This window comes from Zootoca vivipara, chromosome 2 (assembly GCF_963506605.1).
Source record: "Zootoca vivipara chromosome 2, rZooViv1.1, whole genome shotgun sequence".
Lineage (NCBI taxonomy): Eukaryota > Metazoa > Chordata > Lepidosauria > Squamata > Lacertidae > Zootoca > Zootoca vivipara.
The window spans coordinates 68,492,739-68,520,440 of NC_083277.1; the positions used below are offsets into that span (position 1 = coordinate 68,492,739).

The window sequence follows — 27,702 nt, forward strand, 5'->3', positions numbered from 1 at the left end:
CGCCGCCATTGTGAGGCGGCCGTTGCCATGAGATTGTTCCCTACGAAGGCAGCCTTAGCTTTTGCCTGAAGGACCCCCAGAGGCAGTAAACGTGTAACCATCTCCTTCCCCTCTTACATAGGAGTGGTAGTTTGTGCTCTTCTCTCTCTGCCTCTCTCGCTCTCCCAGTTGGAAGAGGAGACAGGCAGGCCTTGAGGGGGAAGGGCGACGTAATATATATATATATATATAGAGAGAGAGAGAGAGAGAGAGATCTCCCTTTCTGTTTGCCGGTCTCCTTTAGTTCAGGCGCTGCAATACACAGCCCGTACTCTGCGAGGGTGGGGGCGGAGGCAGCTTCGAGGGGCCCTCGCGTCGAGTCGGCCCCGCCCCGCCTTATCCTTATAAGACGCGACGGCCGCGAGCCGCCTTTAGTAGTCTCGCTGGTTTCAATCGGGTGGCGTTGCAGAGGGAGGGGCCGAGAGCCGCTGCTGTTGCTGCCTCACGGTGAGTAAGGGTTAGGCCTGGCCTGCGTCTAGGCCTCGCTCCTTAGTTTGGGAGCGCTGGGGAGTTGAGGCAGGAAGCTGCGGAAGGAAAAAAAAGAGAGGGAGAGAAGTTAGGCAGGATTGGAAGGCCGCAGCGGAGGGAAGGGCTGAGGGACTTTATTTGCAGGTGGTTGCTAAGGGAGCGATCTCTTCCTTCTCCTCCTCGCTAAGGGGTGTCTCCGCCACCTGCTCCTCCAGCAGCGGGATTGGAGAGTGCTGTGGAGGAAGAAAAGGTAATCCGTAAATTGCCTGGGGACAAGCACCTCCCACGACACTTATTTATGCGTCCCACATCTCGGAAGCCAATAAAACAGGCTCTTTTTACCTCTTTTTTTCGCCTCTTCTCTCCTCCCCCCATTTTAATGTTCTTGAACAATAAAGCATTAACAAAATAAGTTAATAAGTGTGTTGTATTTCCGGAATAGTTCATGTTGGGGTATGAAATAATCTCTCCCCCCCTCCCCCCAATGTAGACTTGTAAGGGGCAGATTCCCCTCCGCTGTATGTGAGTATTCGAGAGAAGGGTGGAAATGGGATTTTTTTTATTGTGCCTGTTGTTGTATATGTAGAACTCGCTTCACCGTTTTGCTTGGTTACCTTACCAACGCGAAACGGCGTTATAAACAATATTCTCTCATACTCTGTTTTAAAATAAAAAGCCTTGAGATTGGGAGTTTAAAAATGATCAGTAACATAAATTGTGTTTCGGTAGACTGATCTGCTAGCTAGGATTAATCACTGTTTAGAACCGTTTAGATATAAAGCTCTCCACCCCCCCCCCATTGCATTGAATATTCTGTTAAATGCAGGGCCAAACTGCTAGTCTGTAAAGAGAAGCTTGTAGAATTTTTGTTTGACAAAGTTAGCCTGTGGAAAAGGCCAGAGAGAGCACTTAGTGTGATAGTCTGAGCTCTGAGGCATTGCTCTCCACTTCTTCTGACCGTACTTTGTAGCAGACGCATACTAAAATATCCATATAAATTAGTTGTTTTCCAGCCCGTTGTATACACAAAGCCACACAAACCAGTTTTTGCATGGTTTCTCTATTGTAACTAGAATTATAGTTAAATAGCTGAAATGGAGAACTGGGAAGAATAACAAAGTTGAGAGTGGAGAGAATAATATGCAGTGTCTTTGGTAATCTTGCATTTTGGTAGAAATAAAGGAAAACAACTATTCAAAAATAATTATATATAATGTCTTCTGGCATAAAACCAAACACTTAATGACAAAATGCTTGTTTGCCCCAACAATTCTCTGCTCTCCGTACATTTTTTTTACTGTGCAGTATACAGTAGTCAGTTGCCAGTCAAGAGCCATACAAAATACTGTCATTCTTTATAAAAATGTTTCTGACAAACTAGAGCAGCTAAAAGGGCACATTAGAAAATAGACTTGGTAGTAGTAGTCAAACCAAATTGATGATGCAACTTCCTGTAATATGGTTCACTGTGTATATATGCATGGTCTTAAAATGTTTTCTGAAGGGTTATCTTTTAAATATATATTTTCTTTAGACATACGTCTTGTTTTGCTGTCATTAATTTGCATAGTGTGTTTGTATGTGACACATTTACTTTTAAAAGAAGCACAAGACCCTAATGTTCATATTTTGGAACTCAAAATCTGATGAAGGTATCTTAATATTCTGGTAATAAACTATGGAAGATAAGCAGCTGGAAAAGATTTCAGTTTGTGATGCACTTGGCATGTACTCAATGTTATACAGTGGCTAAGTTGATTGCTGCCAAAATCAGCAGTACTGAGAAGGTACAGTAAACCTATAGAATGGGAGGTTATTGCTGTATGGAGCAGATCTTGGATCTGTGGACTATTAGCCTCCCTCAAGGAAAAAACACATTGTGCACCAACGCAGTTGTATGAGAAGGAAATCTTGTCTGCAGTTCTTTCCCTAGAGTCCAATTCTAAAACTGGATTTAATATCTATGAGTCAGCTTTCTGTGAGAGATTTTATAAGAATTGGTTACTAAAGGGTGGTGAGGTTCTTTAAAAATGTGCTTACCTAGCTGGTAAGCGCACAACTTACTGTACTTTTCTGCAGTGCTTTGGGGATAGAGCTTATTTCCAGTAATTTGTCAACAAACTTCTGTCAATGATATTTCTGATGTTACATAGTAAAAATAATAGCCTGTGATTCTTGCAATTGGATTTTTTTCAGAAGTCAGTTTGAAAGTCAGAAGGGTTAAAACATGCTGAATTTTTTGAACGCTGTTACTTGCTATCTAGCACCTTTGCAGTTGTTTTCACTTTGTTATAAAAATGAAACCTTTCTCTTTCTACTGGGTGCTAAAAGCAAAAATGCATTAAGGAGTTTTTTGAAAGTGCAGCATCATATGTTGGAAACTTGCCTAGAACATAGTCTAGAGATAACAGAAGTCAGGACACTGGCTGAGATTCAAGTTTTGGTGAGGTATGCAAGCAGTTCTCCAAATTTCTGACTGAGCATGTACAGTATTTTAAAAAATAAAAGTGGTGCACAAATAGGTCAGGTTCAGTAAAAGCAATTTCATACTGCACTTTCTGTCCAAATGTAAATTGAGATCTCGATTAAACAATACTTTGAGTATTTGAGTAAATCACTTACTTAGTATTGCATATTCTGGCAACTGAGAAGACATTTTTTAAAAAACCAAATGTTGAGCTACTGCAAGGACAAAAGGTGAGCTGCAACCAGTTCAAATTTCTTTCTACCCGTTAATGTGTGTGGTGATCTTAGCAATCCATTATTTCTGGTCAGCTCCCTTCTGCAATACAGAGACAAAATTTATTTCCCTTTCTGTGTAATCTTATTTTTCAGTAGAAGATGCACTGTTTAACAAAACTGCTATAAACAAATTATTTTATTTTAAAATTTGTATACCACTTCATTCAAAGATCTGCCCTTTGCAACATAAAAATAATTTTGTAGCTTTTTATTATTTAAAATGTAGCTAACATTAACTATATTTTCTCACCATAGATGCCTTCAATTAAACTGCAAAGTTCTGATGGAGAAATATTTGAGGTCGACGTTGAAATTGCAAAGCAGTCTGTAACCATCAAGACAATGTTGGAAGGTAAGGGAAGCATGAAGATATATAACTTGGAATGAGTGGGTCTGAAGACTGTTGCTGCATACCAGGAATAGATTAATTCTTAGCTTAACATGAAGTAACTATGGGAATCTTTCCTGGAAATCTTGAGATACATAAAGGTAAATCTATTTAGGCCATACAATATTTCAGCCACAGTGCATTGTGCACATGAGTGCAACTAACTCTTTTCCCCCCTTTCCCACAAGTGCTACATAGAAAGTCCCTCAGGGGGTCTCATGCTGGAGGTGGGTGTGACCAATGTGAATAGATACAGCACCTCCCTATGCACACACTTTCACTGCATATAACTGCCCCCACACAGAGCACAATCACTTGCCACATATGCAGGTGCACAGCTCCCTTCTCTCTCACACCCTTCACTCTCACTCCCTTTGTCTTTCTGATGAGCATAGACAGTTTCCTCATTTCCCTGCTACTATACAGATGATAGGAAAGTCCTCTTGATTTCCATGGTGGGTCACTGAAGAGCAAGAGACTGCATTTCCTCTCCTCCCCATTGCAGTGCTGGACTAGGAAGAGAGGAACTTCTCCACCTAACCCAATGCTGGGGATGATAGCCTCCAAAAATTGGCTCATCTCTCTCAGCATTGCTAGATGGTCTTAGTGTGTAGGAAGGCTTGTACCCTGCATGCTAAGACTTTCTAGCAGTGGTGCTGCTCCAGAGGAAGAAGGGGCTGCTTGCAAATAAGTTAATGCAAGAGGAAGAGGCACTGGGGGGAGAGCTGGTAGGCCAGAAGGGAGGTTTTTAATGTTTGATTGTGTTTTTAATATTTGGTGGGGAACTGCCCAGAATGGCTGGGGCAACCCAGTCAGATGGGTAGCATATAAATAATAAAATTACTGTTTTTATAAGCCAGATGTGGCTTATAGGCCATGACTTCACTACCTTTACAGGACATATTTAACCACTGTAGAAATGTCAGACTGGAACTACTTTATATTCGTGGCATATTTTTTTTGTCCAGTGAACCATTTTGTGTGTGTTCATAACCCAGAACCTACACACATACCTGCCAACCATCACTGATTGGATGATGTGGACTCTAGTCCATGATAAAATAGGTTCCAAAGCCTCCTTTTTGTTTTTGGTGTAAGCATTTAGCTCCCTAGTAAATTTGTAGTTAACTGTTCCAGTTTTTCCAATTACTTCTTTTCATTTGATATTGCTAAAGGTTTCCTTCACCAGCAGTCATAAGGGAGCAGAAAACTGAACTTTAGAAACGGGGTATATTCTTAACTACTATTTATTTCCTGGTGCCTCAGCCTTCCTCCCAAACCTTGGAGCTGCAGAGATGGTTGGGGATCCTCTGAGCAATTACATGCCACCTAGCTCCATGGCTGGGGGAAGGGCTGGGCCTGCAAGCTGTGTAGCTGAGGTAACCAAACTGCTTTGGTCATACAGAGACTAATCGGGAAGCCTTTGCCATGCACCCTTGTTCCAGAGCAGGAAAGGGAGGTGAGAAACTTCCTTGGCAGCTGCAAGGTGCCTAACTCTTGCCCAAGAGGCTCAGTGGTTTAGACCACAGTGCCACCCACACCCCTGAATTCTTGGTAGTTTTAAAATTACACTGAAAAACTCTATAAACATATTCATTTTGTCTTTGGCTTCGAGTGGGTGCGATAGAAGTTTGTAAAATTAAGAATAATTTGAGAGAAAGGGGGCAATTGTCTTCTCAGTTGTGGATCGTTTGGGGAGGGTCATCCCAAAATTGATTGGCAGTAGCTTCAGGACTGGCAGAAGTACTAATTCACATAACATAATTAACAGGACTACAGGATGTGATGAGGGCCGCTAGTGTAATGGCTTTAAAGTCTGAGCAGTTTCTTGTACGATTTTGAAGTAAAACAGCTGTTTGCAGGGACTACCACATTAGTCATGGCTACCATGGCATGGCTAGTCACTTACTTCCCACCTTCAGGGTAGTGGAAGCAAATGTGGCCATTTGGTTGGATTCTTCAACTTCTAATCAGTTTTTGAATGCAGACTTCTGTTTATGCATTGGTTCAAAAGCTGTTATGAAGATGGGTGATGTATGTTTCAGCTAAATTCTTAAAGGGCTTCCCATGTGCAGTAGAATATGAAATTAAACCTTACTAATCATTCAGAGGCAATCTTCTATGTCAAATTAGATTGATTGAACTAGGGAGCGGATCTTCAAAGGAATGGAAAAACAGTCATAGGAATACGAGACATTAAAACTGGATGCCACATATCTGATAGAGCTTGAGGAGGATCATGTTTTTAGCTGGGACTGGAACTGTATATGTACTCAGGAGTGTATCCTGGAGGTATTTCAAAGCTCAGCATGGCAGATTTTTCAACACTTAATAACAAAGCTTTTGTTTAGGACATAGTGGATGTTCACCATGCCTGTTCCAGTTGTGGTTGAGCCTTTGTAAAGTGATAGTATATATTTGAGTGGATAGCTGGAATTGTGAGCTGGAAGCAATTAAATTTTGCAGGATGAAAGCTTAATTCTGACTGCCAGCAAATTAAAAGGGAGCCATGAAACTTAACCATATGGCCTTTATGTAAAGCTAGCTGTTTATAATCCTTAGAAACAGGGATTCAACAGTCTTATGGACTGTTTCCCAATATTTTCTTGTAGCTCTGTTTCTATTTCTGAGTTTGTGGTATTTTTCATATAGAATTTGTATTTTTATATTTCCCCATTGCTGCTAGGTATGTTAGCCCATACAAAGGTACATATCAGAAGATGCTGGTAAGACCTTATGAGCGTCTTGCTATTTCAACATAGTCTTCAAGAGATGCATTCCACTTAGCTGGTGTTTTTTTTTGTGTGACTCTTAAGGGGGAAAGAGCTGGTGTTGCCCAGATAATCTTGGTAATAGGGTAACTAAAAACTAAAAACATAGGAAATGCCAGTATTCTTGAAAGCCCCCGAACCCCTATTAATGCCTTGTTCTTTTTGCTGCTATTTTAGGGCAGTACACAGTTGCTGTAAAACAAATAAATCCATCAAGTAATGGCACAGCTTAATGTCTGTCTTTTAATAATCAGTGGTTCACATTGATCTATTACTTCTTAAGCTCTTAATCTAACCAAATGCTTATGACCTGCTAGATTTTAGATTGCATTAATCATGTTTGGGACATTGTGCTTAAAAATGTTTGGTTTAACTTAATAAAAAAATTCCTTCAGTAGCACCTTAAAGACCAACTAAGTTTTTATTTTGGTATAAGCTTTCGTGTGCATGCACACTTCTTCAGATACGCTGAAATAGGAGTCCCCAGGCGCTTATGTAGAGAAGGGGTGGGGAGGGGAGGGGTTATCACTCAGAAGGGTGGTGGAAGTGGGTGATTGACTGACTGATAGCTGTTGATGACCGAAAACGACTGCAAATGGTTTTGCATGAAAAAGCAAGGGTTGAGACAATGAGATGGCTGAAGATCACTTTATCATGTACAGTATAATGAGATAAGAATCCAGTGTCTCTGTTCAAACCAGGTCCCTCCATGGTTTTGAGCTTGGTGATAAGTTGTAATTCAGCAACTTCTCTTTCCAGTCTATTTCTGAAATTCTTTTGTAGTAAGACAGCTACTTTGAGATCTTGTATAGAATGTCCTGGGAGATTGAAGTGTTCTCCTACTGGTTTTTCTGTCTTCTGGTTCCTGATGTCAGATTTATGTCCATTTATCCTTTGGCGTAGGGTTTGGCCTGTTTGTCCAATATAGAGAGCTGAAGGGCACTGTTGGCATTTGATGGCATACACAATGTTAGAAGATGAGCAATTAAATAGTCCTGAGATGGTATGTTGGATGTTGTTGGGGCCAGTAATGGTGTTGTCCGGGTGTATGTGGCAGCAAAGTTATCTCATTATACATGATAAAGCGATCTTCAGCCATCTCATTGTCTCAACCCTTGCTTTTTCATGCAAAACCATTTGCAGTCATTTTCGGTCATCAACAGCTATCAGTCAGTCAATCACCCACTTCCACCACCCTTCTGAGTGATACCCCCTCCCCTCCCCACCCCCTCCCCACCCCTTCTCTACATAAGCGCCTGGGGACTCCTATTTCAGCGTATCTGAAGAAGTGTGCATGCACACGAAAGCTTATACTGTACCAAAATAAAAACTTAGTCGGTCTTTAAGGTGCTACTGAAGGAATTTTTTTATTTTACTTCGGCCCAGACCAACACGGCTACCTACCTGTAACCAGGACTATGGTTTAACTTAATAAAACTTAAAGATGCTGCATGTGTATCCATGTTGATGTGAGTTCTGAGATGTGTTTAGATCAGGCATCCCCAAACTGCAGCCCTCCAGATGTTTTGGCCTACAACTCCCATGATCGCTAACAAGACCAGTGGTCGGGGAAGATGGGAATTGTAGTCCAAAACATCTGGAGGGCCGAAGTTTGGGTTGCCTGGTTTAGATAATTACAAGCAGCTTGGCAAGCTTTTAAAAATGATTTTATTTACTTCATAGCAGTCTGTTCTCTGTTAAGTTCTAATATGGCAATTATGCATTGATAAAAGTACTTCACAAGCTAAACAGCAGCTCTGATTTTACCGAAGGGCATGCCATATTTCCTGAAGTTGAAACTGTTAACAGGGGGGGGGGGAGGTCATACTCTGAATGAAGTGCAGTATAGGGTTCATTGGTGTAGATAAGAGCTTTAATAAGTACTTCTGTATTAGCTACTAAGCACAAATGGAAAGAGCAACAGAAGGCTGAGGTTCTTTTGTGCACAGCTCATTTTATGCTATGAAAGGGGAGTGAACATTGAGGAGGGGCTTAAAGGGCTATTTGCACGTGTGCTGATTTGCCTAGGGAAAATCAGTTTTTGTGGTTGGAGTGCTTAGGATCAGGGACTTAGGTTGTAAATCAGAAACTAGAGCAAATCCTTGGGGCTCCTCACAGTTTATGCAATATGTTATCCTTGTGGTGATGGTGAATCTTCACACAGTCCATGTGTGCTAGTAGCTGGGGAAGGAGAGGCAGATCAGGACAGAGGAACATACTTTTTTTTTTACAGTCTGATTATGTACATTCTTGCAAGTAAGTTCCATGGAGTTCTTCCATGTGGATTTACTTCTGTGTGGTGGGTAAAGGTTGATGCATTCATTGGTATTATACACACACATTGACTCTCTTTCTGCCTGGGAGTCGAAGAAGCAGAAGTTCATGTTCACCAGTTGGTCTTTTAGCGTCAACTGCTAAGGACACTGTTACTTGCTAAGGTAGCAATTTCTGTCAAGGTGGCTGCTGCAGCAGCAATAAACAAAATGGCTTATTGGCTGAGGACTGTGAATTCAATGAGTCAGGAAGTGGAGTAGAAGACCAGTTTCTTCCTTTCCCTACCAGACAAAACACAAGATAGTGGCAAAGGCAAACAACTTAAGACTCCAGTTCTGTGCACATTGAACAAGAATGCTTGATTCATATATGCATATGATCAGACTATGGGGAATTTACCAGTCAAAATATCAGCTGCAGGCCTCTCAAATTACTAGTCAAGTAAGACAGCACTTCTATCAGTTGCCTGGAGAGAGTGTGAATATTAATTTATTGGAAATATTCAAGAAAAGATTAGATGGCCTGACCATCTGTTTTAATATTTCAGCTCAGGAATATGTCCTCGCTTGAGCAGGAGTTAGGCAATATGGCTAGCATTACTTCTAACAAAATCAGTCTTGACTACAAATAGAATCAATTTATTAATAATTTGCAGTGTGTAGCCTGTGCATTTTGCATAAGTTTCATGTTGGAAAAGAGTATATTTTAGTCAAGAACAGGATCTGAATGTACCTATATTGCAGTAGTATGACCCCATGGACGTGCTATGGTCCATGGGGTCATGAAGAGTCGGACACGACTAAACGACTAAACGACAACAACAACAAATATTGCAGTAGAAGGTGCCTTTTAACAAATGTAGGGGTTCTGGCTATGTAAATTACTTGTTTTTCCCCTTTTCTATTTTCAGATTTGGGAATGGATGATGAAGGGGATGATGATCCTGTCCCTCTTCCAAACGTTAATGCAGCTATATTAAAAAAGGTAATGTTGAACATGATTTTTGTTTTGGTAACATGAGCTTCAGACTCAACCTTGTTGTATGCAGTATAGTCATCTTTTCTGAAAATGGTTCTTCTATTGTGAGAAGTATATCCAGTGCTGGGAAAATTAGGTTATATTTTTATTTGGGATAATACAATACTACATTCAGATAGTGCATCCATTTTTATTGCAGTAGTTTTATGGAACATACACACAAACCTTTTAGTTGCTATATGTGGCTTAACTGTTCATCTTACATTTCTGTGCCATTCTAAGCAGCCTTACTTGTTGCCATCTTCCCTATATACAATAGAGTCTATATTTGCATTATTTATAAGTTCTGTGTGAGCAACCTCATACAATTCCAGTTGCATGGAGGGAGGAAGAACAGGGCCATTCTTGCTGACCCCACCCCCTCTGTTACTTGTCTTTTACTCGATTCTACCACATACCACATTTTGGAGGGCAAAGCCTAAAGCAGGAAGCCTCTGCTTCTTCTGGGTAGAGTTTCTTGTGCAGTTTTGAATATTAGAGCTCAACATCTGGTTCTCAACAGTAGCCAGCCAGGTGCCCATGGGAGGTCTACAGACAGGACCCGAGCACAACAGTGCTCATTTGTGATTCCATGCAAATTTTATTCAGAGGCAAACTACCTCTGACAGTTCTGTGTTATTGTATTAAGTAGTGGCTGTGCAAAAAGATCTCTGAACACTGATAAAACAAATTTGCTTGCAGTTTTAAGAACAAATGTTTATTTTAGACTAAATAAACAAATATGAAGATCTTTCATAAGCTACTTTACTCTAATTCCTTAAGGTAATCCAGTGGTGCACCCACCATAAAGATGACCCACCTCCCCCTGAGGATGATGAAAACAAAGAGAAACGAACAGATGACATCCCTGTGTGGGACCAAGAATTTCTTAAAGTAGACCAAGGAACTCTCTTTGAACTTATCCTGGTAGGTTGGTTTTGTATATTCAGGTGGTGCCAGGTGTTGTAATGAACTTTGTAGATCAGTGGAATATTGCAAGGTATTATAGAAATTTCTAATATGTTTTGTTTTGGAGAAGTGAGAGCCACCATGTGTTTCCTGGGTGCTTGTCCTTCCTGGCTTATAAGAGTAGCCAGGTGGGAGGAATTGCTGAGTGGGTAAGGGAAAGGTGAACAACTCTTCACCAAGGTGAGGTTTCAACCTGCCTAGTGGTAAGATCTTTGCTGAAAAAGCCCTCCTGGAGTCCCACTATTCTGGATAATTATTAGCCGGTCTCCAATATTCCATTCTTGGACAAGGATGCTGGAGCATTTGGTGGTTTCTCAGCCTCAAGAGTTCTTGGATGAGATGGATAGTCTAGATCCATTTCAATCCAGTCGGGATTCAGGCCTCATCATGGGACTGAAACTGCCTTGGTCGCACTGGTTAATGATCTCCGGCGGGCTAGGGACAAAGGTGAGAGTTGTTTCCTAGTTCTGCTGGTTCTCTCAGCGGCTTTTGACACCATCGACCATAACATCCTTCTGGACCGCCTAGAGGGGTTGGGAGCTGGGGACACTGTCATACAGTGGTCCCGCTCCTTCCTCCTGGGCCGTGTTCAGAAAGTGGTGGTGGGGGATGAGTGTTCGGACCCCTGGGCTCTCACTTGTGGGGTGCCTCAGGGCTCTGTCCTCTCCCCCATGCTTTTTAACATCTACATGCAGCCGCTGGGGGAGATCATCAGGGGGTTTGGGCTGGGTGTTCATCAGTATGCGGATGATACCCAGCTCTACCTCTCTTTCAAATCAGAACCAGTGAAGGCGGTGAAGGTCCTGTATGAGTGCCTGGAGGCGGTTGGAGGATGGATGGTGGCTAACAGATTGAGGTTGAATCCTGACAAGACAGAAGTACTGTTTGTGGGCGACAGGAGGCGAGCGGGTGGGGAGGACTAACTGTGCCCCTGAAGGACCATGTGCGCAGCCTGGGAGTCATTCTGGACTCACAGCTGTCCATGGAGGCACAGGTCAATTCTGTGCCCAGGGCAGCTGTCTCAGCTCCATCTGGAACGCAGGCTGAGACCCTACCTGCCTGCAGACTGTCTCACCAGAGTGGTGCATGCTCTAGTTATCTCCCGCTTGGACTACTGCAATGCGCTCTACGTGGGGCTACCTTTGAAGGTGACCCAGAAACTACAACTAATCCAGAATGCGGCAGCTAGTCTGGTGACTGGGAGCGGCCGCTGAGACCACATAACACCGGTCTTGAAAGATCTACATTGGCTCCCAGTACATTTCCGAGCACAGTTCAAAGTGTTGGTGCTGACCTTTAAAGCCGTAAATGGCCTCGGTCCAGTATACTTGAAGGAGCGTCTCCACCCCCATTGTTCTGCCCAGACACAGGTCCAGTACCAGATTTTTAGAAGACATCTGAAGGCAGCCCTGTTTAGGGAGGCTTTTAATGTTTAATAGATTATTTTATTTCATTTTTCTGTTGGAAGCCGCCCAGAGTGGCTGGGGAAACCCAGCCAGATGGGCGGGGTATAAATAATAAATTATTATAATATTATTATTAATCTGGATTCAGGCCTGGTTATGGGAAAGAAATGGCTTTGGGTCCCTTGGTGGATGACCTATGCTGGAAGCTGGACAGGGAGAGTGTGCTGGACCTCTCGGTGGCTTTTGATACCATTGGCCATGGCATCCTACTAGTGTGAGACTTGGAGGAACTGTTTTAGGGTGGCTGTGGTCTATCTTGGAGGCCAAGCCCAGATGGTGGTGCTGGGTAACTCCTGACCAATATTTTGATTGTTGGCTTGTTGCTTGCATTCTGTAAATATCTGATCTGGCCACTGTGATCCATAGCTTAGTTACATCCCATTTATATCAAGCTTTCTGTGGGTGTGCTGTTGCAGAATTTTTGGAAACTTCTGCAGTTCAGAATGCTGACCAGAGCTGGTTACAGGAAGAACAGAAATTCCTTATGTCAACAGCTCCACTGGCTACTGGTTTGTTTCTGGGCACATTTCAAAGTGCTCATTATGACCTGTAAAGCCCAATAAAGCTTGTGTCCAGGCTATCCTGAAGTACCATATCTCCCTATATGAGCCTGCCTGAGTTTGATCTTCAGGGGAAACCTTTCTGTTGGCCCTGCATGCATAATAAAGTCGCACTTCAGTAAGTGAACATTACTTCAAGCATACATGTAAACTAGAAGCCTGCAGCTAAAGGACACTGCCAAGTTTTGCTGCTGAAGCCATAAATGAAATGAAGTGGCATCTATGAAAACAATACTTGTATGAGTACGACTCTTGGTTTTCTTGCCCCTAGGGCCCTTTCAAAGCAAAACTAGCTGACTACTATGGCATATTAGTGTATTATAGATGCATGCTCCATAACTGAATGACCAAGTGTTCTGAGATTGCTTAATTCAGAGGCGGGGAACTTGAGACCCTTCAGATGTTGTTGGACTATGCCTCCCACATTTCCAGGCCAATGTGGTCAGTAGTCTAGACTAGAGTGTTTGAAGTTATGATTGGGACATCTTGATGGGAAAATGATGCACTGACTGCCAGTGAGCTTCCAAGCCCAATTCATGGTGACGGTAATTTAGAAGGCCCTAATCTGATTGAGACTCAAGTAGCTAAAAATACACATCCCCAGTATCAACCATCTTGAGCCTTATGATCGACGTGTTGATGCTGCTAGATGAGCACTGACTTGCGGCGGCCTTCTTGGTAACTGTTCTCCAATGCCCTCCTTGGTGAGTTGTTTCTTCCTCATTATTAATATTCAAGAGGAATTTAAAAACATTTATGTTCACCTGGGCATTTGATAGCTGAAAGACAATTTGTGATAACCTTGAAATTAATAGCTGTGATATGTAACTGTTCTTAAGATGTTTGATATACTTTTAATTTCTTAAAATTGTATCATTTTGCTGTTTTATTATTTGCCACCCTAGGCTCATTGAGTGGAAGGCCAAGATAGAGATTGAATTAATAACAGTTCAGCAGCAGGGGTCCCCCAGCCTGGCCTAATTAATGGTCCTTGTAAATGCTAAACAAAAAAGTATCAATAAAGTTATCTCGATTAAAATCAAAACCAAAAAACTATAATATCATGCAAATAAGTAAATCACAATGGAATAGGATATGTCTTGATAATTGGCTGTTACTTTATATCTATCAGGCATGTCCAACAGGTAGATCGTGATCTACCGGTAGATCACTGGATGTCTGTGGTAGATCTCTGGTAGATCATTGGCTCCGCTCAAAGAAGCTGAACAACTGTGGCTCCCCTAAAAAAAAAGCTCAACATTTTACCTTCTCTTGAAAAAACAACTTTGACCTGAACCTCCCCAAAATGGACCTTCCTCCTTCCTAAAAAAAGCTCAACATCTTTGACCTGAACCCCCAAAAAGGGGGTAGATCACTGCCAGTTTTTAACTCTGTGAGTAGATCGCAGTCTCTTGGGAGTTGGCCACCCCTGCTTTATATAAATAAAACCTCTGACAGTATAGTATATTTTGGTGGTATTGCATTGAGCACAAGACTTTAAATTGGTCTTTTTTCCCTAAAGGCTGCAAACTACTTAGACATCAAAGGCTTACTTGATGTGACGTGCAAGACAGTTGCAAATATGATTAAGGGGAAAACACCAGAAGAAATCCGCAAGACCTTCAATATCAAGAATGACTTCACTGAAGAAGAAGAAGCCCAGGTATGCCATAGTTTCTACCTTGAATTTAGCTGCTCTGCATAAAACAGGATCTGTACTACTCATTTTTTCTTAGTCCTTTGAAGGTACATGATCTCATCTTTTGAGCAACCAATCACTGGTGCTGGTCTTTGTGTGACATTCTATCCCAATTATTATAGTCTCACTTAGGATTCTGGATCTTTGTCATAATGATCCTCACAAAGATAAAGTACTTGCTCAAAGCTTGTTATGTGAAGCTAAGATGTGCCATATGAGAGACATGCCATGCCATGCCATGCCATGCATGTGACTAAATTTTCCTTCACACTTTTGTATGGTGCTCCTCCTGCCCACATGCTTGATAAGCCTGTATGGAAATAGCCTCAATAAGAAATAAATTTCCTTGGTTTCAGGCATGAGTACCATTTCAATTTAATTTAATTTAATTGAGTACCATTTCCTTTGCTTTGCACACTTTCAGAATCCTTAAGTACTATGAATGTATTAAAGGCTGTCTTGATTTTTAGGTACGCAAAGAAAACCAGTGGTGTGAAGAAAAGTGAAGTCTTGTGCCTGACAACTGACACTGTAAGGATCGTTCCAAATACCAGTTGCACTGCTCTGTTTATAACTGTTAATATTAGACAAATGCAGCAGCAAATGAAGTTGTTCTTGTAGGGTGGTGTTCTCTTTGCATGTGTAATATTTGAATATAGATTTAAATCCTTTTGGCTGAGTTTCTACCAGTGTAATCCAATGTCCCCTTACTTTTCCTCTGATACCAATAAAACTATACTAAGTGTGGACTCCGTATGGGAATTCGAACCGCAAGCTAGCCTTTCCATGCTTTTAAATGTGTCACTGTATGATTTTAAATATATAGGATGTCAGAAATTCAGCAACCTCTGGCACTGTAAATAAAATCAATTGCAAAAGTTTTCTGAAACAGAATTAATGAAGCCTGTTTTCATTCACATCCTAATGGCTTCTTAGAACAATGGGAAGTCTTGAAAAACCAGTTGCTATAATTGTTTCTTCAATTCTACACCTTTTTTTGTTGAGGACAGGTGACAACTGCCACAAACCATGTTGGTTTTGTTAGTGGCGTAATGTAGAATTGACTCAGGCAGTTAGAGGTAGACAGTTAAACCAATTTTTGGCCAGATAACAGAGATCATGCTTCTTTCTGGAAATCGCAGTCAGTTGCTTAGTCCCCCGAACTAGCAGATTAAATCCCACTGTGTGATCAAAAGAGATTACCAAAGCTAAAATTCCTTGGATAGTACATGTTGGTGCTTGCTATGTTAGACAAGCTGCAGTATTTTCCTGTAGTTTTTTAAAATATCTTATTCTGTGAAAGTCTTAGTCTGCAGTGTTGTACATGAAATCAGATTGCAGTGACTTGTCACTGTGCATACACAGTATGATACTGATGTTGTGCCATTTGATGGTTGTTTAGGAAAAAACCACTTGCAAGAAAGACTGTTTCTTTTTTCAGTTTCTACAGTTCCCCTGTAGGAATTAGGATGTTCATATGTACTAAGCATTGAGGCATCCCCATGGCTTGTATTGCATTCCATTTTCTGTATACACACTAGCATAGAACAAAACCCTAATAAATATACTTCACTTCAAAGATCAGTGGTGACCTTTGAGTTCTACACAGAATAAGATACCTCGGGTTAAATGAGGCAGTTAAAATTGAAACATGCATAGCAACCAATGTGCATATTGCTCCACAACTTCACAAGCTGTTAACATGAAATGATTGTATACTTGATAATGCCATCTGTAGAAGAAACAGCCAGGAGAAAAACAGGTGCAAAAGATGGGCTTCAGTTACCAGTACATGAATGCTGAAATATTCTTCAAGTAGTCTTCTTGCTTAAACCCAACCCCAGCGGTTTATCAAAACATCTCTGTTTCTAGTCTATGCCTATAACCCTGTGTCTTTTAAAGTAATCAAACTGCCTATGCTTACTTCTCATTTTCCAGGATCAAGTCTCCAATTGCACTTGCTCAACCACTGAGTCCAGCACTGGATTGCATGAAAAAGTCCAATACTGTATTCTACCAGTTCTAATTACTGGGATCTACCTCAGGGTGGGGATGGTTGTCTTTTGTGGAAGTCTATGGGAAGGAACGAACGAACTCAAATGTTCCCATGACTCATGATGATGATGCTCAATATGCATGGGTTTTGGAAATAACTAGCAGTTCCAGGTTAAGGTTAACCCTGGGTCTTGTGAGCATGGCAAGGGGAAAATATGTCAGACAGGGACTGATGCCAGGGAAATACTTGACACTTCTCATTTGCCTAGAGTTTCTAACAAGGTCACTGCTCTTGTCATCCAGATAGTTTTGGTGGAAGGGAGATCTTGAACCCAGAAGCACAAGAACTGGGCAACTCTCATCAGAATTCCCAGTGAGGGTTTCAAACACACTTGTTGTCTTCTAGCAGGGGATAATGTCGAAAGTTCCAACACTTATACTCTCCCTTCAGAATTTGAGAGCAGAGGCCACAACTAATCCCCTATCCAGGTTGTGTCTTTTTGAAATCATCCTTATAATACGCAATGAAGTGAGTACCTTCTATCCCTTCACTGTTGTCTCATTAAAGAAGTGAGCCATTTCTCTGCATTGTTATCTGTAAACATTGGAAGGGGAGGGGTAAAGAATTGACTATCCAGAAAGTCAAGAAGGTAAGATAATAGAAAATCTGCCTTTGACATGTTGGCAGCATCTCCCTTTAACCTCTAAAGTTGTGCAGAGAGTGGGATTAAGTGAGACATTTTCAGTGTTTCTAGTCCAGTTAGTGTTGCCTTCTTCTCTTTGGTTGTGAAGAATTTTGATGCCAGTGTGGGTTAGAGAGCATCTAAAAGCCTGGCCATGTGAAGTACTTTCTGATGGTTATAGAGCAAACAATAAATTTGCTCCAGCAGGCGAAATAATATCCATTGTACTCTTGTGGTATTTCAAGTAGAAAAAAGTCTACTTACTGTTGGCTGAAGGAGATCTATTTGGTATACTGCCTGCTGAAAACATTCTGCAACGCTAGAAGGGCACAGTTCTGAATATGCTGGGTAGCCTGCACTTTGAGAGCGAGAAGTGTGTGGTGTTTGTTTTCTAGCTTAACCTGAGAAGGTGAGTACTGTGAAATAGTCACATTAAAATAGTTGCAACTTTGGTCATAAGAGGTGTGCTTAACATTATTTTGTGGACGTTGGATTGTGGCTGTTAACACATATTGCTCATAAAGATAATGCCTTAGCATACTGTGTTTTAAATTAAGTTCCAGGAGTTTAATTCAGCTAACTTCATTGCATGGGTAGAATAATTTCCACTTGTGCAAAAGAATGTCTCTGCGCTCCCCCAGAGACAGTTTGAAGGGCATGTGTGGAGGCAGGGAGAAGAGGTTCCACTCACTCACTTAGTTGGATGCAATCCTTAATTCCTACTGCTGAAAAAGGTCTACATCACCATTCCTAAGCAATTGTGGGTTTGCCCCCTTCACGAGACCCCACATTGTCTGGCTTTCTTTACTCAGTCTGCATCCCATATTTAGAGAGCAGTGATACATCTGGAAAAGATAGAGAAGGTATACCAAGCAAGGGAGCACATAACAGTCCATTTTGTAGAATTATAGTCTCCAGTTGCCTGTTTTTGAATGGGCAATCTGGTAGATTACTTTATTTATAAAGCCATAAACAAATCTTGAACATAAGCCAAAAAATACAAGCTCAAAGTAAAAAAAAAAATTACAACAGATGATAGCTGAGAGAGCTGTTGGCAGAATTTTTCTCCTGCTACATACATACAGTGGTTTTAAATGATTTGTTGAAGTGGTATTTCCATGACTTGTACATTGAAACAGGCTTCAGGAAATCAGATATGTGATTAAAGAACTGAAATTGTCATATATGAATTATAGACTCGAGAGTAAAACATGAAGGGTAAAGCTTTAATTAAAAAAACACATATAAATTGTATTGACACACAATACTTCATATAGCATTTCTAAAGATATACTTTTTGGCATTTAAGTGACTTTTGGGAATCTGTTACTTGCTGTATGGGATATGGATAGTTTGCGCCTTTTGGTAATCCATCATTGTAAACAGTTGCTAAAAAAATGCAGTTGTTCCTAGTTTCATAAATGTTAATCTGCATGCTTATCAACACATTCAGCTCCATTTTTATTTAAGTAGCTATGTACACCTAATGGCCCTGAATCTGTACATATACTGAGATGCAAATCTGCTTGGGCTGTTGTTGCATAGGCAAGGGGACTACACAGAATTTCAGAGTAGATGGGACAGTTTTTTTCTGGAAGGAGAGAGAAATGTGGCACTAGTTCTTTTGCACAGTCATTAAATTGACTTGTGAGATAGGACTCCCTATCTTTCCCACTGCTACCTTTCGTTCAGTTTTCAGGTTGCTCGAATGAAAGCAATGCAAGAAATATGAAATCAAATCTACCCTTCCTTCTTCTGATATATTTCTTTAGACCTTTTCCCGACAGGGCTCAAGGCAGCTTACATATAAAAATGAGAACCGTTAAAAACATAGAAAATGCCATTGTTGAACCACTCCCCAAACTGGGACACAATAACTTACATTAAATGTATTTATTTGTATTTGTTTTATGAAAAAAGGACTAGCATATGCTGAGGGCTTGAAATATGTATGCTGTTTGCAGCTGAATGAAAAATGGAATTGTCAATGTGTTTCAGCAGGGGTGCACTCCTTAATCCACACCAAATTTAAGTCTAAATCTGAGGTATGTATTGTTGAATATATTTCTAATATCAAATTGCTAGCTGGCCTTTCACATATATCTTCTTTACCACTTCCCTGCCATGTTGTGGGAAAAATTCAGGACAAGCGTAGAGTATTACGTGTACAAAAGAAATGGGTGTTGTCTTACAAGAAAATTGCACTGACTGCAGTTGCAAACTGGTAAATCCTTTTTGCATTGGTAGAATATCTCCTATCTTAAATTTGTTTCCAAAGCAAAATGTTGGATATATTTTCCCCAAAGTTGGAGAAGCAAACACTGCTTTGAATTGGAGGGACCATTGAAAATGATCCCAGCATGGTTATCTGCTGCAGCCACTGTCTTAATAAAAACAGATATTGGAGGAAAAGGTTGTCCAGCTCTTTCACTGATTAAAAAGCGCATAACAGACACCTCATGAGGTTCACAGATCTTTTTACTAGATAAGGATGACATACTTTTTCTCAGGGATAAGAGGAAAAGGTGAAATACCTGGGTGATTGACTCCTCCATACTGCAAACTGCTTGAGATTTTGTGCTTTTGCTGCAAAATCATACTTTCAAGTAACTTTTTTTCTTCAAGTAATACACTGAGTGTAATGCAGCTGCTACCTAGATTTGGGCCTTAGATTTCACAGTTTCTCCTTTAGTAGTTTGGAAGGAACATACGCTACCTGCTTTTAACTGATGATGACTTTAGCCCAGGCATCCCCAAACTTTGGCCCTCCAGATGCTTTGGACTACAATTCCCATCTTCCCTGATCACTGGTCCTGTTAGCTAGGGATCATGGGAGTTGTAGGCCAAAACATCTGGAGGGCTGAAGTTTGGGGATGCCTGCTTTAGCCTATGTTTTGTGTATATTTGCATGCATGTATGTACAAGAGGAAAGGCTTTGATAGTACATTAAGGGCAGTGGTGTGTGCATATTTTGTATATTAAAAAATAATAGGAAAACCTTAACATTATTTTTTTAAATAAATCATGATAGTGTGTGGTATATAAATATTTAACCAGAAAATATACTCTCATATACATGCTATACTGTATTGATCTCAGAAAAATTGAGAGTGAAATTAATTCAGGGTACAGAGAGGGGAGGAAATCACGAATATTTCAGTGATATAAATGGAACATGTCCAGGTTACCACATAACACACAAGGGCTTTTTATATGTGTGCCTCTTTGTGCCAGTGTACTTGTGCTTGCAAAGTTCCACTACAATTAAGCAACATTTTTAAAGATTGTCTAGGAATAGGTTTTAGAATACTGCCCCCCCCAAAAAAAACTGTTAAAAAGGGAGGGGGGATACTAGTGCAAACAAGCTTTATATACTGTAGAGCTTATTCCAATATGTAGAAAAATAGTTTAGGCCTTTACGTATTTGCTTTAAATACAAAAATAGATTGGATATTAAAACGGTGCAATCTGATTATACCGCTGCAATAATTGCAATACTGTGTTTTATGTGTGCTTTGTGTTCAAAATGCTGCAGGTGAGCAGGTGAAAAGAAGAGACTTCCTGGTTGTGTTGGTGTGTACTTTTTTTCAAACAGGAAAGACAGGTTTGCTTTAAAAAATGGGAACAACAGTGTTTTAGTGAGGTTAATGTGAATATGACTCGTGACCGCTAGGTTTTTAAGGCTGTAATCCTAGTACTACTCCCATATATCGCCATTACACTAGTGGAAGTCTTAGTGTAGACTTCTGCTGGTGGGACTAGTTAGTTGAATCTGGCTAATATGTTCAGTATATGGAAGTTGTTTATTTTGGCAAGAAATCTTTTATGTTTGGATTCAGTTTTAAATTGTTTTGGCAATTTTCTGCCCATGTTTTCAGTAATGGTGTCAATTTGGTCAGGCTAGAGAAGAAGTGTTACAGGAGGAATAGTGAACTTGAATTTAAGATTTGCCTGCATTATATTTGTCTCTCCAGCCTGAGGTTACATACCTTTTCAGCTTCATTTGATGCTTTTGAGTTGAATGGAGCATCTTTTGTGTGGTTCAACTTAGTGTCCACACACTGGAGTAGGTGCTTGTATGTCCCTTGTATGCAAGTGGGTTTATATTAGAACTTGCTGAAGTATAACTGTGAAGGACATAGGACTGTGCCTTTCTGCAGTATTTTAATATACATGGCATTCTGTGTGTGTTTGGGTCCTCCAAGCAAAGTAACACACAGGATGTTGCTTGACTGGTATTAGGACTAATAAGCAGCCATCTTTGCCTGCACTGGGATGCAATGGTCGCAGGGAGCACATAGCCCCCAAATATCATTTTAAAAATAAAGATTGCACAATAGGGTGAGATGTTTGAGCAACTAATGGAATGGGACTAGGCTTAGGTTTTACGGCTCTCCAACAGAAATTGTATCGCATACTATTTCTAACAAGCAGGGCTTACATTGCTAAATTTGTAATAAATTCCATGATCTGTGTAACAGTGTTTAGTACAGAGTGAGAAAATTCAGCAACATCAGGATCCCTGCATACTTTTCTAGTCCTTAATGGCTGTCAGCAAATGCTTAACAATGTGTGGTGGCTTAGTCTGGGTAAGCTTTTGGAAGACCCAAAATGTGCTTAGTAAAATTTATAGTGATGCTTTTCAGTGCCTTTTATCACTCCTTGGCCTCTCCCAATGACTAGCAGATACAGAATAAATCATGCAAAATAAGCATTTATAAATTTTATGTAATTAATGCACATTGCAGAGCTCAGTGTCATAGCAGAAAATATTTTTGTTTTTTGTTTGGAATGCAGTAGAATGCCTTTTTTGCAGCTGCAATCCATTGCTGTAATTTACAAAAGCTACAATATGCTGTTAGGGAGATGTTCAAAAATACAACATTATTGTTTAGAAAGTTAAAGATGCTTCTGATAAAAGCAAAGCATGGCCATAATAAATGCACACAAAGTTTGTACAGAAACAAAACTAAAATCCCTGCAGAAAGATCCCTGTTTTCCAGAGTGTATATATAGTGAATGGAAATGGGGTAATAAGAATTGTAACTTGACAGTTAAAACTTTAAAGGAGCCAGTGCATGCTTCCTTTATCATTTGATAAGTATTTCTGTTTTCAAGCAGTGGGTATCTCCTCCAAAATGTATTAAGAATACTTTCACCTGGAATCAACATTTCCCCTCAAAAGAGGAGGCATAATAATTTATTCTGTATATTCTCATGCCATACAGGCCAGCTCCTTTTCATTGCCCCCATCAAGCAAACTAGGCTTGTGTAAAACAAAACCATACTGTTCTTTCAGCTGCTTTGGCATACCTGTGTCATATCTATAAGAGGACTATGATTGAAATGCAAATCTTTGAACGGTAAGAAAGAAAAGAATGCCTAACATTTAGCACCTCTTAGCTACTTTTAAAAATATGGGTGTCCTATTTCAGTTTTAGTTGGTTTGGTAGACAAATTCTCAAGTTACTGACCAGTACTAAGTTTTATGTCCTTGTTCCTACTTCTGAAGAGTGACACTGTGTGTCGTTACTTACATTATAAAAAGCACTTTCAGTGCTCCGATGGTTTCCAATTATTGACAGTTTTCTCCTGACTTTGAGACTGCCATTTGATGGCACGGGCTTGTCGCTGGCAGCTTCCACAGGTAGTGAAAGCCTGATGAGTTTGCCGGCCTTGCTGGTCACTGCTGCATGACTACTACGTTCCTATTGATACGACACTGTACCCTGAGGATTCGCTGGGTGCTACAGATGTGTGAGACACTGCTGTGCATTTAGAAGTGAGTCCTGATGTGCTTGTAGCAGTTTTGATATACGTAGATGCAGGGAAAGGACTGGCTTGGTTTTGGTGTCTGAAATCGGCAGGGGCAGCAAGCTTGTCTGAAGTAAAAGCAGTGGATATGCACTGCAGCACATCCAAGGGGGAGGGAGGGGAATCTATAGCACTTCCATCGGAAGAAACTGGGCTGGCACAGCGTCCTTCTCCTTGTAGGTACCGAATGCACTTCTTTTTCCTCCTAAGAACAGTGAAGAGAGTTATCTGTAAATAAAGGGTGAATTTACAGGGTCATATTCTTAAAATGATAGAGGGATAGCAGTCATTACAGTCATTTCTCTGCAGCACAAAAGCAAAAGCTGGGTGAGTGGTGGGAAATATTTTCCTAAAGTACACTGACAATTTGCAGTGTTTACCACTGGGTGGCAGTGTAACCATGGAGCTGCAGCCTGTTTCAGAGTGGACAAAAGTGGAAGCAGATTAGCTTTCTGTGGCATCAGAATACTTGTAAAGGGAGATCAGCAGGTTCTAGGGGTTCTGCTTATAAGTAGCAGCAAAGAAATGGAAAAATTGCAGATGTGAAAAGTTTGGTGTGATCAACTGTATATGCCATCACTTGCAAAATGCCATGTGAATGCAGTGAATTTTCCATGACTGAAGAAGTTGGAATGCTATTGAGCACACCAGCTTCTTAGCTTGCTTGCACGAAATATTGTGCTGCATTGAGAAAGATGGGTCAAATGGTCATTCCAGTATGACCGTCCTAAAGGTCACATGGTGTGTGGCCCTCAAAGACCATGACAGAATTGGGGAGAGGGAAAATTAATTAAAATGTATGGAGGTCAAGGAAATCTAAATGGGAAGGAATAAATGCTATTAAAAATGTAAATTATTTTTGTCTACCTGCAAATATTCTGTCAAGAGATGGAGTAGGGTAAATAAACATGCCCCACTTGAATTGCATAGATGATGAAGTCACAAATCACTCTTACCAATTGTTGCAGTTCTGCATATCTCTAGGGTGGAGCACCAGCGTGATAGTGTGAAAAAACGTCTCTCTGTGCATGCATGCGTACAGATCGGTTAGCCTAGGTACTAAAGCCAGCAACCAAATCTTATGAGACCAGCCAACAGCTCCCTGTTGCATAGAAGCCCTCAAACTAGGCCCATTGGTTTGAATGAGGGTGCAGGCAGCATATATAAGGAATATGTCCCCTTGACCCTAATACTCTGCTGGTGGTATAAGGAAGGCCCCAGCTCATTTGCTTCTGGACTAATCAGTGCTGCACAAAAGCAAAGGGAGTGTTCATTAATTAATGCAAATCATTTTCATGCATTTTGAAAGGAAAGCTATTAAGACTGGCATTAGTTATGCTGCTGGGTGGGAATCAGCAGTCTAGTCTTGTGAGTTGACCTTTTAACTTTCTTTGCATAATTTTAGGCTATTCAATATAGAGCCTGCTAGTAAAAGATGACAAGCCACTTAATGGCTAATGAGAATAACTGGATCACCAGCTTTTATCAGACAGTGGCTGGAGACTACCAGTTTTTCCTGTAACAAATGCTGTGTTCTGTGGGGAGGTGTGAACAGGAATGAACTAGGCAGTCTTAAAGAACTGGTTACACAGTGGCTGCAATGCCCCTTTTATACTGGCCCTCTTCAGACAACCAGTTTTCTCTTCACTGAAGTCTCCTGATAAGAGAACAGGACTCCACCCTTAATGATGAGAAAACGGATGATGGTGATGGCACGAAGGCACATGAGAAGGTTGCCGAGAGCAGGTTTTTGGACCTCGTGATTCATAAATCTAGAAAAACTTATTTTGAAGGGCTGAAAACCACAACATTGGAAATCATTTCAACAGGTGATCTAATCTAAACCTCAGTCAGTGCAGGAAATGGCCAGTTCCAGATTCCTGGCTATGTGGTCATCCAGACCTTGCCAGTGTGATACCCCATAAAGGAAGATCTTCCAAGTGTGAGGGAAGGCAGGTGGAGTCCATGCTACAAGGGAGAAATGAATGCCAACTTCCACCCTTTCTGTTATGTAAAAACACCCTGAGACATCTGTCTGCACTGGAAGAAAGTTGATTCAGAGTAGACATACATAGGATTGCATGGTTAATATCCCCCCCCCCGGTCATTGTACTTTCCCATCTCAGAAAGCTTTTGGAAGCAGCACTCATAAACAGGTGAAATCTATGGAAAACCTAGCCAGGTCATAAGGAGCACCATTAGTATTGTTAGGGGCAGGGAGGGGCAAGGGCAGCTGCAGAAAAGGGACATGAAAAATAAAAATTGCACAGCAAAGAACAAACCGCATTATAAGCAACAAGCTTAGAAAGCAAAGATGTCCAATACACACCTGCACGGTCCACACCAGTCCGTTTGTTGGTTGAGACCAAAGCGAGCTCTGCATTTCTTAGGAGAAGCAGGATCTGAGGAAGGAGCATGCGTGGTGGAGAATGGGCAAGGCAGAGGCACAAACAGCAGCAAGAGCAGGAGGAAGAGGAAGAAGAAAAGATGCAGCATCAATTTAGCAGCTGGAGACAAAACTAAACAGGCCACATCAACCCAGTTTCTGCTGGAAGCAGCATCTCTTCAGGAAATAAAGCATGTTTAGGCAAATACCAAAACTAATCTCACACACGAGGGCCAAGAATGCAGTGACTGGGAGAACAGTAGCATTAGCTACCCCTCCCAGTTTGGTGTCATTTGCAAATTTGACGAGCATCCCCTCTATTCCTTCATCCAAGTCATTTATAAAGATGTTGAACATCAACAAGCCCAGAACAGAATCCTGCAGTGCAGCACCCCACTTGTCACCTTTTCCCAGAATGACGAGGAACCATGAGTGAGAACTCTTGGGGTTCGGTCAATCAACCAGCTACAAATCCACCTAACGGCTACCTCACCCAACCCACATTTTACCGGCTTCTCTACAAGAATATCATGGGGGACTTGGTCAAAAGCCTTGCTGAAATCAAGATACGCTGTGTCCACAGCATTCCCCTGACCCACCAAGCTTGTAACTCCACAAAAAATAAATAAATGAAAAATTAGTATTGCATGACTTGCTTTTGAGAAATCCATGCTGGGTCTCAGTAATCCCAGCATCCTTTTCTAAGTGCTCACAGTAAAAGATAAAGGGACCCCTGACCATTAGGTCCAGTCGTGACCGACTCTGGGGTTGCGGCGCTCATCTTGCGTTATTGGCCGAGGGATCCGGTGTATAGCTTCCAGGTCATGTGGCCAGCATGACAAAGCCACTTCTGGCGAACCAGAGCAGCACACGGAAACACAGTTTACCTTCCCGCTGTAGCGGTTCCTATTTATCTACTTGCATTTTGACGTGCTTTCGAACTGTTAGGTTGGCAGGAACTGGGACCGAGCAACGGGAGCTCACCCCGTCACAGGGATTCAAACTGCTGACCTCCTGATCAGCAAGCCCTAGGCTCAGTGGTTTAACCCACAGCGCCACCTGGGTCCCTCCCAAGTGCTCACAGACTGACTGTTAAATTATCTGTTCTAGGACATTCCTGGTATCGTCGAGTTGACTGGTTAACTGGGCCTTCTTTTTCCCCACTGTTTGAAGATGGGGGCCAATATTTGCCCACCTCTAGTCCACAGGAACCTGTTCTATCTGCAGCTAGCTGTTCCCTTATCACCTCTTCTCCTATCCAAAGCACTGCTTGTGCAGTTGGTCTTTCTCCTACTCTGTGTGCCCCCTAACTTTGTTCTAGGAGTTCCCCTCAATCCTGTGCAGATTTGGGGAGAGTGTACATGGGGGCGGGGCTTGTATTTCACTAGTGGAAATGCTTGTGCTGATGAGATGTTTTACCTTGATAGCACCCAAAGATACAGTTCAGATGTATAGGATTCTGGGTTAGGATTCTGCCTGCCCTAGACATCTAGTTTATGGCAAAAATATGGTTATGTTATCCTTCTTGGATAACAGGTTAAGAATTTGCTACTGTGCTGCATTTTAAAGACCTTTTGCTTTCTGCATCTTTGCAGAGAACTAGGTGATTGGGAAATTAACAACCACAAAAGTTAATGGCAAGAGGAAGGGACTAAATTTGATGTGTCAAAATGCAACCAGGAATGAGCTGAATAGTATTCCTTTTCTCTGATGCTAACGTCACAGAAGAACAGACAGGAGAGACAATTGCAGATAGCAGCCAAGCTAGAAGAAATAGCGGTTAGGTCTCATATGAAAATGAAACACAGATTAAAGTTTATAAGCACAGATAGCAACCCAGTCTACAGATGAAAAGGAGGTAGTATTAGCATAGATATGGATTACCCCAGTCCCATTAAGCCACAGATGCAAATCCAAAGGAAAATTATAGCTATTGTTCAGCTGCCTCAACTAATCCCCTACCAATATAAACAAAGCGTTGGTTACCAGATAATGTACTGGAGTTTGCACCAGTGGATTTACCTGAGTTGGAGTCTTGCTGTTTTTCTCTTGTTCGTCTTTTCTTTTTCCCCTAGAATCAAAGAGAGAGAAAAGGGAGGGAGGGAGAACACAAATCATAAGTGAACAAATACAGGTATATATTTCCAGAGGGAATAAGGGGATTGTGGCCAAGGCTCCTACTTTCATCCCCTCTAAACGGCCTGCTTCATTTCTGATCACTATGGATTCTTGCTAATCTAGACCCCTTGTATGGCATGCAATTGGCAATCGCAGGTAGCACCCTCCCCCTAGTGGTCAAAATGTGCTCTACAGGCAGTAAGGGACATGTTTAAAAGGTACATCATTTTTACACAAATGCTTCTTGACACTGAAAGAAAGCCACAAATGAGATGGATCCACCTATTGCTTTAAACTCTTAATTCAGAAGTAA

At 41.2% G+C, this 27,702-nt stretch overlaps 2 protein-coding genes across 9 annotated transcripts in view; one reads left to right on the plus strand and one right to left on the minus strand.

Annotated features, from left to right (window-relative positions):
- The first annotated feature begins 362 nt into the window (after positions 1 to 362).
- Positions 363 to 15,140, plus strand: SKP1 (S-phase kinase associated protein 1). 2 transcript variants are annotated; one of them, XM_035105454.2, is made up of 6 exons: positions 363 to 486; positions 3,505 to 3,601; positions 9,593 to 9,666; positions 10,483 to 10,626; positions 14,217 to 14,357; positions 14,864 to 15,140. In XM_035105454.2, the coding sequence occupies exons 2-6, from the start codon at positions 3,505 to 3,507 to the stop codon at positions 14,897 to 14,899; spliced, it is 492 nt and encodes a 163-aa protein (XP_034961345.1). In that variant the 5' UTR covers positions 363 to 486; the 3' UTR covers positions 14,900 to 15,140. The 2 variants fall into 2 exon arrangements, with proteins under 2 accessions (XP_034961345.1, XP_034961346.1); XM_035105455.2 differs by lacking the exon at positions 363 to 486 and adding an exon at positions 582 to 757.
- A 5,528-nt stretch (positions 15,141 to 20,668) lies between these two features.
- Positions 20,669 to 27,702, minus strand: part of TCF7 (transcription factor 7) — a 122,726-nt gene continuing 115,692 nt past the window's right edge. For 3 of the 7 annotated variants that reach the window (XM_035105451.2, XM_035105448.2, XM_035105444.2), the window contains 2 exons: positions 27,294 to 27,342; positions 22,872 to 23,090 (listed from right to left, as the gene is read on the minus strand). In XM_035105451.2, the coding sequence (XP_034961342.1) occupies positions 23,011 to 23,090; positions 27,294 to 27,342 (129 nt within the window). In that variant the 3' untranslated portion in view covers positions 22,872 to 23,010. Of the gene's footprint in view, positions 27,343 to 27,702 lie in introns of all 7 variants that reach the window. The other 4 variants (XM_035105449.2, XM_035105445.2, XM_060271676.1 and 1 more) reach the window with 3 other exon arrangements.

Excerpts from the sequence above, each read along its gene's own strand:
- SKP1 (XM_035105454.2), top strand. The coding sequence starts at position 3,505 with ATGCCTTCAATTAAACTGCAAAGTTCTGATGGAGAAATATTTGAGGTC. Across the intron at positions 3,602-9,592 it reads CATCAAGACAATGTTGGAAG|ATTTGGGAATGGATGATGAA; the intron begins GTAAGGGAAGCA and ends TTCTATTTTCAG. Across the intron at positions 10,627-14,216 it reads CTCTCTTTGAACTTATCCTG|GCTGCAAACTACTTAGACAT; the intron begins GTAGGTTGGTTT and ends TTTTCCCTAAAG.